Genomic DNA, 11,092 nt, shown 5'->3' on the forward strand with positions numbered 1-11,092 from the left:
GCTTTGCCAGAGATGCTAACATCCCTTAAACGAAGGATTTTAAGTTTGATACACTGCTGGGCCAGGAGCCAAGGTGGGCCAGGACGCAACAATGACGGGGAGTAGAGATTGGATGGGATAGCTGTCAGGATTGGGGAGGGGAGGCGAGAAAAATATTGCGCTGCGGACCATAATTGGCTTGTAATAAAAGGAAAACTGAGACAGGATTTCAAGTGGCTTTTGTGTCGCGTTATCAGCTGAGGATGGTGAACACTGTGAATGATCCACCCCATTTGCAGCATTTAAACAAGCCCGAGGGGCTTCTACACGCAACCAGTTCCTTGCATCGACGCCATCAATGAGCAATATCTGCTGTGCCAGCTCCCATTATACTCTGCACATCCTCTCACAATCCCTTGTTTGTGTGCAAGGTAACAGTGCCCCTCTGTGTAAGGAAAGTTGCTTTGTTTAAAAATCAAACGCTTGTGGATCAGGAGTGTTTAACTGGAACTTCATAAATGTGCCTGAGGCAGTTTGTCCACTGTAACATCGACAGGTATTCAGATCTGCATTTCCTACTGAAATCTTGCTTGGAAATAGAACATAGAACAGTACAGCACAGAACAGGCCCTTCGGCCCTCGATGTTGTGCCGAACAATGATCACCCTACTTAAACCCACGTAACCCGTATACCCATAACCCAACAATCCCCCCATTAACCTTACACTACGGGCAATTTATCATGGCCAATCCACCTAACCCGCACATCTTTGGACTGTGGGAGGAAACCGGAGCACCCGGAGGAAACCCACGCACACACGGGGAGGACGTGCAGACTCCACACAGACAGTGACCCAGCCGGGAATCGAACCTGGGACCCTGGAGCTGTGAAGCATTGATGCTAACCACCATGCTACCGTGAGGCCTCTATGTATTGTTGGCAGAAATGCCACTGCCAACAATACAATGTGTAGAAATTGATACATGTTCTATTTCATGTTTGTGGCAGTAATGTTATTCGAAACCCTGGTTTAAAATACATACAGGCAGTGTGCCGGCTGAAGCTGCAATTAAGGAGTCATAAAAGGTGAGGTCATGATTGATTCCAAACACTTGGTTACAGATAAAGGGCGAAAGGAGTCGCATTTTCATTGCTGCAGATTCCCTGGATCATTTATGGGGGAGTGGTGTTTAGTCTTAGCTCAGCAGGTCGTGGAGCTTAGTGGGATACAGGTGATGTAATTAATGGGAGGAGCCAGGTCTGTCTGTAGTTTTGCAGTTTGATACTGCATTTTAAGAAGAACTGCAGTTTTGCCAAATAGGACCATAAGACATAGGAGCAGAATTAGGCCATTTGTCGCATCTGGTCCGCTCCGCCATTCAATCATGGCTGATGTTTCTCATCCCCATTCTCCTGCCTTCTCCCCATAACCCCTGATCCCCTTATTAATCAAGAACCTATCTACCTCTGTCTTAAAAGACACTCAGTGATTTGTCCTCCACAGCCTTCCGCGGCAAAGAGTTCCACAGATTCACCACTCTCTGGCTGAAGAAATTCCTCCTCATCTCTGTTTTAAAGGGTCGTCCCTTCAGTCTGAGGCTGTGCCCTCTGGTTCTAGTTTTTCCTACAAGTGGAAACATCCTCTCCTCGTCCACTCTATCCAGGCCTCGCAGTATCCTGTAGATCCCCCCTCATCCTTCTAAACTCCATCGAATACAGACCCAGAGTCCTCAACCGCTCCTCATACGACAAGCTCTTCATTCCAGGGATCGTTCTTGTGAACCTCCTCTGGACCCTTTCCAAGGCCAGCACATCCTTCCTTAGATACAGGGCCCAAAACTGCTCACAATACTCCAAATGGGGTCTGACCAGGGCCTTATATAGCCTCAGAAGTACATCCCTGGTCTTGTTGGTCATGATCAGCTATGATTATATTGAATGATGGTGCTGGCTTGAAGGGCCGAATGGCCTACTCCTGCACCTTTTTTCTATGTATTCCAGGCCTCTCGACAACAATGTTAACATTACATTTGCTTTCCTAACTGCCAACTGAACCAGCATGTTAATCTTAATATTATTATAGAATTTACAGTGCAGAAGGAGGCCATTTGGCCCATCAAGTCTGCACCGGCTCTTGGAAAGAGCACCCTACCCAAGCCCATACCTCCACCCTGTCCCCATAACCCAGAAACCCCACCCAACACTAAGGGCAATTTTGGACGCTAAGGGCAATTTATCACGGCCAATCCACCTAACCTGCATATCTTTGGACTGTGGGAGGAAACCGGAGCACCCGGAGGAAACCCACGCACACACGGGGAGAACGTGCAGACTCCTTAAGAGAATCATGATCCATGACTCCGAAGTCCCTTTGTGCTTCAGATTTCCGAAGCCTTTTCCCATTTAGAATATAGTCTATGCCTCTCTTCTTCCTACCAAAGGGCGTAACCTCACACCTTTTAGCTCAGTGGGCTAGACAGCTGGTTTGTGATGCAGAACAAGGCCAGCAGCGCGGGTTCAATTCCCGTACCAGCTTAGCCGAACAGGCGCCGGAATGTGGCGACTAGCGGCTTTTCACAGTAACTTCATGCTTGTGACAATAAAAGGTTATTATATTATATTCCCTCTGCCACTTCTTTGCCCACTCTCCTAGCATGTCCAGGTCCTTCTGCAGCCTGCCTGCTTACTCAATACTACCTGTCCCTCTACAGGTCATTGTATCATCTGCAAACTTACCAATAGTGCCTTCAGTTCTGTAGTAATCTACGGGAGGCAGGAGTTCCGTCACCGCACCAATATTTATTTACAATAACGATATTACAGGAGCAGCTACAAACAGTGCTGCTAGCAGTCCAGTCAACTTCAGACTGGCTCACAAAGCCTACACAGGTGATTATATGGGCCCCCTCAATGAGCTATCATTGAGGGAGCTCATACTCCAATTGGCCAACCAATAAAGCCAATTGGAGTTCATTACAAGTTCCTTCTTCCCAATGATTATTACATATCATGAATATTTGTGGTCCCAGCACCGACCCCTGAGGTACACCGCTAGTCACCGGCTGTCATCCTGAAAAAGACCCCTTTATCCCCACTCTCTGCCTTCTGCCAGTCAGCCAATCCACTATCAATGCCAGATCCCTGCCCCTAACAACAGGGGCTCTTAACTTATTTAGCAGCCTCCTGTATGGAACTTTGTCAAAGGCCTTCTGGAAATCCAAATAGATCACGTCCACTGGTTCTCCTTTGTCTAACCTCCTCATTACCTCCTCAAAGAACTCTAACAGATTTGTCAGACACGACCTCCCTTTGACAAAGCCGTGCTGACTCAGTCCTATTTTATCATGCACGCCGCGATCTCATCTTTAATAACAGACTCTAAAATCTTACCAACAACCAAAGTCAGGCTAACCGGCCTATAATTTCCCGGCTTCTGCCTCCCTCCCTTCTTAAACAGCGGTGTTACATTAGCCATTTTCCAATCCTCTGGGACTCTTCCTGCCTCCAGTGATTCCTAAAAGATCATCACTATTGCCTCCACAATTTCCTCAGCTATCTCCTTTAGAACCCTGGGGTGTAATCCATTCGGTCCAGGTGACTTATCCACCTTCAGACCTTTCAGTTTCCCCAGAACCTTCTCCTTAGTCACTGCACTCACCTCTGCCCCCTGGTTCTCCTGGAGCTCTGGCATCCCACTGGTGTCTTCCACCGTGAAGACTGATGCAAAGTAACTATTCAGTTCCTCTGCCATTTCTTTGCTTTTAAACATTCTCAGTGGCTGAGCATCCACAGCCCTCTGGGATAGACAATTCCAAAGATTCACAACCCTTTGTGTAAAGAAATTTCTCCTCACCTCGGTCCCAAACATCTTCCCTCCCCATTTTGAAATAGTATCTCCTGGTTCCAGACTCCACAGGGCAAACAGCTGACCTGCATCTCCCTGTCTATCCCGTTGAGCACTTTCTCGGTTTCAATGAGATCACCTCTCCGTCATTGAACCTCTGGAGATTACAGGCCCAGTTTCCCCAATGTCTCTTCATAGGACAGTCCCGCCACCCCCCGGGACAAGTCTGGTGAACATTTCTTCCACTCGCTCTGTGATAATAATTTCCTTCCTCAGGTAAAGGGACCAGAACTGCTCACAGTGCTCCAGGTCTAACTAAGCTCCGAGACAACTGAAGCAGAACCTCACAACTCCTGTACTCAAATCCTCTTGCGATAAAGATCATCTTCGACTTCCGGTGACGGCGGGCAGGAGGCAGCCTCACATTGGAGGGATCCGGTTCGGGATGGGCATTTTCGAGGATTAATGCCCGGTCCCAGGGGCTACAGAGGCGGCAAAAACAGGGAGAAGGCACAGTGAACGGAAATGTCGAAAACAAATTTAAAAAACGGCCGTGAAAAAAACAGTTGAAAGTCCGCCGGGGAGTGGAAAGGTCACCGCTGGAACGGCAAGGGAAATGGAGGCTGGGGCACCAGGGGAGGCCGCATTGCCCACGGCTGAAGAAATGACTAAGGTGATGGCCGTGGAACTCGAAAGGCAGTTCACAAAACACATGGAGGTGATAAGGAAGGAGATGGGGGGCGGTATTGAAAGGGCTGGTGGAGGAGGCGATTGCCGCGGTGAGGGCGGTGGTATCAAGCGCAGCGGCGGAGGTACGGGAGCGAGGCGAGTCGCTGAAGGAAGTGGAAGAGAGATTATTGCAGCACGGTGATCAACTCACCTCAATGGGGAAGGAGATGCGGAAGGTGATAGAGATCGACAAGCCAAAATGGACGACTTGGAAAACAGATCCAGGCGACAGAATCTGAGGGTTGCGGGTCTTCCCGAAGGAGTGGAAGGCCCGAGGCTGACGGAGTATTTTGCCACAATGTTGGCGGAGCTATTGGGGGAGGGGGACGATCCCTCTCGATACGAACTGGATCGGGCTCATGGGTCGTGGAGGCCTGTACCAAAGGCGAGTGAGCCGCCGAGAGTAGTAACTGTTTCCGTAGGTACAGCGTGAAGGAGAAGGTCCTGTGCTGGGCTAAGAAGCAGGTGGTGCAGTGGGCTGGAGCTGGTATACGCATATGCCAGGACTTTACGGTGGAGCTGGCGAGGAGGCGGGCTGCTTTCGGCTGGGTGAAGAAGGCACTGTACATCAGTAAGGTGCGGTGCAGCATAGTATGCCCAGCTAAGTTCAGGGTGACTACAAATCCAAGGACTTGTATTTCGGGACGGCGGAAGCAGCGGAGGAGTTTGCGAAGGCAGAAGGACTGTGGCTGAATTGAGAAATGGTCATGTACCGATGTAGCCTCCTGTAACTCTATTTTTTCACTGCCTGTTGGTGTATGTACTAAATGAGCTAACCTTGTATATATTTGGGCAAGGGAAGAAATGGGACTTTCGCTTGCAATGATGGTTCTTTGGAGCTTGGGTGTGTCTGCGGGGGTTGTGTGCTAAAGGAGAGTTCTTGGTTTTCCTCGGACCGGGTGAGGGGGAAGGAGACCCGGGCGGGGGCCTCCACGCTGGCCGGTTTAAGCCATCCAGTGAACGGGAATGAGGTGCGGGGAGGAGCTGGGGCCAACGGAGCCTGGCAGAACAGAGTCCGAGGGGTCTAGCCGGGGTGGAAAGTTGGAGGGAAGGGGCAGAGGTCGGGGGGAGGAGTTTTGTAAAAGGAAGTGGAGAGGAGGAGTCGGGGAGGGGGGGAGGGCTTGCAACGTTTGGATGGCATGTACGGTACTTTTTCAGGGTTGGATGAAATTGAATGTTAGGGGGAGGACTCCATAGGTCAACGGTGACCATAGGCGATTCCTGATTCCTTTTTCCTTTTTCTCTCCTTTGTTTGTCCCATCGTGGGAGGGTTTGTTTTATTTGATGCTTATATTGCCAGGGGGGTCGATGTTTGGAGTCGTGGGAGGATGGGATCGTTGTTGTTGATAAGGGGATTGATATTGTATTTGTTACCGTTTACTGTTTGTTGGTGGGGTGTAAATTTTGAATAAAATGTGAAAATGGAGAATAAAAATATTTTACTAAACATATTACAAAAAAGAATGACTTGCATGCGGAACCTTGAATGCTTTGCTTCCAGTACAACTACAATCAGCAGATCTAAGGCATCAGTTGGAGAGATGGGGGTATAGATGTAGTGCCCCTGGATCCAGACACCAGGCTAATGTTCTGTGGTCAAGGGTTCAATTCCCACCATGGCAGCTGGCACCATGGCAGACATTAGTGAACCTGGTAACTATGGTAACAATGGGACCAGTGTCGATTGTCGTACAAACCTATCAGGTTCACTAATGTCCTTTAGGGGAAGGGAAAACTGCCATCCTTACCTGCTGTGGCCTCCAGGTGACTACAGGCCCACAGCAATATGGTTGACCCTTAACTGCTCCCTGAAGATGATATGGCCAGCCTCTGGGTTTAGGGTGGGCACAGCGGCGGGTCTTGCCAGTGATGCCCAGCTCCCAGGAGAGAATAAACAGGAATCTAACCAGGAAATTGTGTCCAATGGCCGCGGATGACAGAGGGTTCGAGGGGCTGCACCAGATATTAGAGAGCTGCTCCCCTTCCCCCACCCCAGGAAGGAGTAATCCACAAGTGCAGAGGCATAGAGGGGAGATCTTTGATCAGGATGTAGGTGGGCGATGTCCATTCTGCAGAGGTGGACAGTCTTGTCGGGCTTAAACACTGGCACCACAGGCGCTGCCCATTCCACAAACTGAACCCGTGCTTGTGACCCCCCCAGGTCCTCAAGCGCTCATGTTCCGCGTTGACCTTCGTAAGCAAAGCGGCACGCAAACCTCCTCTGCATCCTCTCCAAGGGCTCCACGAATGTTTAAAATGATTTTTAAAAAGGGTCTGTCGGGGAGCAACAGGGAAAATATTCCCTATGTCGAAAGAGCCCAGAACAAGGAGGATTTCAAGGCGAGGCAGATCGAGTTGACACAAGGTGTGCCATCCGTCTGAATAGCAGCCACAGACTATCCCAAAGGAGGATTCAGGAAAAACCTCTTTATTCAGAGACACAATAGTGAAAGGTGAAAAAGGCAGCAGTACAAATGAGTCAAGTCAAGTTTAAACATGGCAGAGCGCTCCACGGTTCGTGGGTGTGGCTGCGGTGTTATTTTGAAATCCATTAACCCCCACCAACACCAAGCAATTGGGGAGCAAATGGTGCAGCCTCTCTGTTGAGGGGCCACCTGTTTACCCTGTGACCACGAAGCTAATGCAAACACCAACGAAAATAACTGAATTCAGGGCTCCAACCACATCATTTGTTGCCTGCCACTAAACATTAATCTCAATTATATATATATATATATATATATATATATATATAAACTTGCATGTAAATGGAAGTGGTTAGCACAGCTGCCTCACAGCACTTGGGACCCGGGTTTGTTTCCCGTATTGGGTCACTGTCTGTGCGGATCTGCACGTTTTCCCCGTGCCTGCGTGGGTTTCCTCCGGGTGCTCCGGTTTCCTCCCACAGTCCAAAGATGTGGAGATGTCGGCGTTGGACTGGGGTGGGCACAGTAAGAAGTCTGACAACACCAGGTTAGAGTCCGACAGGTTTGTTTCAAACACTAGCTTTCGGAGCGCAGCTCCTTAGGTGAATCCACCTGAGGAAGGAGCAGTGCTCCGAAAGCTAGTGTTTGAAACAAACCAGTCGGACTTTAACCTGGTGTTGTCAGACTTCTCAACAGTCCAAAGATGTGGAGGTTAGGCTTCTGGGATAGGGCGGGGTGGATGGTAAGGAAATCAGGCGTTATGGGGAGAGGGCAGGAGAACGGGGATGAGAAAAATATCAGCCATGATTGAATGGCGGTGCAGACTGGATGGGCCGAGTGGCCCAATTCTGTTCCGATGTCTTATGGGTGCTCATTCGAAGTGTCAGTGCAGACTCAATGGGCCGAATGGCCTCCTTCTGCACTGGAGGGATTCTGTGGTAGGATAGGGATAGTCAGTCTGCAAAGGTGACTGGGATAAATTTGAAAAGATGCAAGAACAGAGGGCGGCCAACGTGGGGACACATGTTGTTGTTTTTCAAACTGAGTTTGAAATCGTGCTGGACATTGCAGTTGGTGCATGGTCCTGTCAATCACTGCTGCTGTCCCCCGACCTGGGCACCGCCTACCCAGGGCTTCCATGCGCTGATTGGATAGCCGGCCCGTCAATCAGCACTGCCGTTGCGACCATTGGTCACTCCGGCCGTCTATCATGTGGCCTCATTCTGTGATTGGACAAGCTGGCCACCATTAGACCTACCCCCTCCCGCGCTCGGAGAGGACGGTCCCATCATCCATCGGATCGGACCCCCCGCACGGATTGGACGAACCGGCCACCAATCAGAGCGAGCCCTGTCACTGATTGGACAAGATTGTCGTCAATTATACAGTCCCCGTTGCCGATTGGATAAGACGCCCGTCAATCAAATCGCGGCGACGGCCTCCGGGTGGGCAATCTATCAACAGCCCGCCCCTTTCCCCCCTCACCGCTCAAACTGTCAGAAGAGTCCGTCCGAATAAATATCACATCAACACTCTGAACCATCAAAAAAAAGAGACGTGCATTAAACGAAGAAAGTTTTTATTGCAGATTGAGAGGCAGGGAGGGGGTGGAGAGTGAAAAAGCGCGGGCTGCCGCCGAAAGAAAATGGAGGCGGGCGGGGGAAAGCCGTTGGCCCCGCGAGGGGCGGAGCGGGGGGACCGCGCAGGAAGGCGGCCGCCCATTGGCGGGCCGGCGGGGTTTGAATGAGTGCGGAGGGCGGTGATTGGCTGGGCCCCCCCCCTGCGGGCCGGTGGGGCCCGGATGTGGGCGGGGCCGGGCCTCCCGCGCGGTGTCGGTTATTGTCCCAGGCGCGCAGAGAGAGAGGAAGATGGTGAGTGAGGGGCGGCGGGGACAGGGCGGCTGGGGCTCCGCGGGCCCGGGGGGAGGGAGGCTGGGGCTCCGCGGGCCCGGGGGGAGGGAGGTTGGGGCTCCGCGGGCCCGGGGGGAGGGAGGCTGGTGCTTCGCGGGGCCCACACCCCCGGGGGCGGGGGGAGAGAGAGACCCGGGACGGCCGGATCCCCCTCGAGCGGGATGGCGCCTTTTCTGACAGAAAGCGGCCCCGGGGCGGCAACACCGCCCAAACCCCCCACCACACATACCCCCTCCCCCACATACCCCCACCACACATACCCCCTCCCCCACATTCCCACCCCCCACATACCCCCTCCCTCACCCCCACATACCCCCACCACACATACCCCCTCCCCCACATACCCCCACCACACATACCCCCTCCCCCACATTCCCACCCCCCACATACCCCCTCCCTCACCCCCACATACCCCCACCACACATACCCCGTCCCCCACATACCCCCACCACACATACCCCGTCCCCCACATACCCCCACCACACATACCCCCTCCCCCACATACCCCCACCACACATACCCCCTTCCCCACATTCCCACCCCCCACATACCCCCTCCCTCACCCCCACATACCCCCACCACACATACCCCGTCCCCCACATACCCCCACCACACATACCCCGTCCCCCACATACCCCCACCACACATACCCCCTTCCCCACATACCCCCACCACACATACCCCGTCCCCCACATACCCCCACCACACATACCCCCTCCCCCACATACCCCCACCACACATACCCCCTTCCCCACATACCCCCACCACACATACCCCGTCCCCCACATACCCCCACCACACATACCCCCTCCCCCACATACCCCCACCACACATACCCCCTCCCCCACATACCCCCACCACACATACCCCCTCCCCCACATACCCCCACCACACATACCCCGTCCCCCACATACCCCCACCACACATACCCCCTTCCCCACATACCCCCACCACACATACCCCCACCCCCACACACCCCCACCACACATACCCCCTCCCCCACATACCCCCACCACACATACCCCCTCCCCCACATACCCCCACCACACATACCCCCTCCCCCACATTCCCACCTCCCTCACCCCCACATACCCCCTCCCTCACCCCCACATACCCCCTCCCTCACCCCCACATACCCCCTCCCTCACCCCCACATACCCCCTCCCTCACCCCCACATACCCCCTCCCTCACCCCACATACCCCCTCCCTCACCCCCACATACCCCCTCCCAACATACCACCCCCCACCACATACCCCCCTCCCCACATACCACCCTCCCTCACCCCCACATACCCCCCACCACACATACCCCTCCCTCACCCCCCGATACCCCCTCCCTCACCCCATACCCCCTCCCTCACCCTCATACCCCCTCCCTCACCCTCATACCCTCTCCCTCACCCTCATACCCTCTCCCTCACCCTCATACCCCCTCCCTCACCCCCATACCCCCTCCCTCACCCCCATACCCCCTCCCTCACCCCCATACCCCCTCCCTCACCCCCACAGACCCTCCACCACACATACCCCTCCCCCACATACCCCCACCACACATACCCCCACCACACATACCCCCCACCACACATACCCCCCCACATACCCTCATCCCCACATACCCTCACCCCCACATACCCCCTCCCTCACCCCCACATACCCACTCCCTCACCCCCACATACCCCGTCCCCCACATACCCCCTCCCTCACCCCCACATACCCCCTCCCTCACCCCCACATACCCCGCTCACCCACACAGACCCCGCTCACCCACACAGATCCCCTCCCTCACCCCACACACCCCCTCCCTCACCCCACATTCCCTCACCCCACATACCCCCTCCCTCACCCCACATACCCCCTCCCTCACCCCCACATACCCCCCTCCCTCACCCCCACATACCCCCTCCCTCACCCCCACATACCCCCCTCCCTCACCCCCACATACCCCCTCCCTCACCCCCACATACCCCCTCCCTCACCCCCTCCCTCACCCCCACATACCCCTCCCTCACCCCACATACCCCCTCCCTCACCCCACATACCCCCTCCCTCACCCCACATACCCCCTCCCTCACCCCACATACCCCCTCCCTCACCCCCACATACCCCCTCCCTCACCCCCACATACCCCCTCCCTCACCCCCACATACCCCCTCCCTCACCCCACATACACCCTCCCTCACCCCCACATACCCCCCTCCCTCA

At 54.0% G+C, this 11,092-nt stretch overlaps 1 protein-coding gene and 1 long non-coding RNA gene across 2 annotated transcripts in view; both read left to right on the plus strand.

Moving 5' to 3' along the window:
- Nucleotides 1-4,375, plus strand: part of LOC119957373 — an 81,256-nt gene extending 76,881 nt beyond the window's left edge. The window contains exon 4 of the long non-coding RNA XR_005458789.1: nucleotides 4,101-4,375. This is a non-coding gene — a long non-coding RNA (uncharacterized LOC119957373). The remainder of the gene's footprint in view (nucleotides 1-4,100) is intronic.
- Nucleotides 4,376-8,734: 4,359 nt separating this feature from the next.
- LOC119957403 (histone H2A.V) overlaps nucleotides 8,735-11,092 on the plus strand; it is a 12,265-nt gene continuing 9,907 nt past the window's right edge. The window contains exon 1 of the mRNA XM_038785441.1: nucleotides 8,735-8,850. Coding sequence (XP_038641369.1) covers nucleotides 8,848-8,850 — 3 coding nt within the window. The 5' untranslated portion in view covers nucleotides 8,735-8,847. The remainder of the gene's footprint in view (nucleotides 8,851-11,092) is intronic.

The sequence above is a fragment of the Scyliorhinus canicula genome, chromosome 26 (genome assembly GCF_902713615.1).
Source record: "Scyliorhinus canicula chromosome 26, sScyCan1.1, whole genome shotgun sequence".
Classification (NCBI taxonomy): Eukaryota; Metazoa; Chordata; class Chondrichthyes; order Carcharhiniformes; family Scyliorhinidae; genus Scyliorhinus; species Scyliorhinus canicula.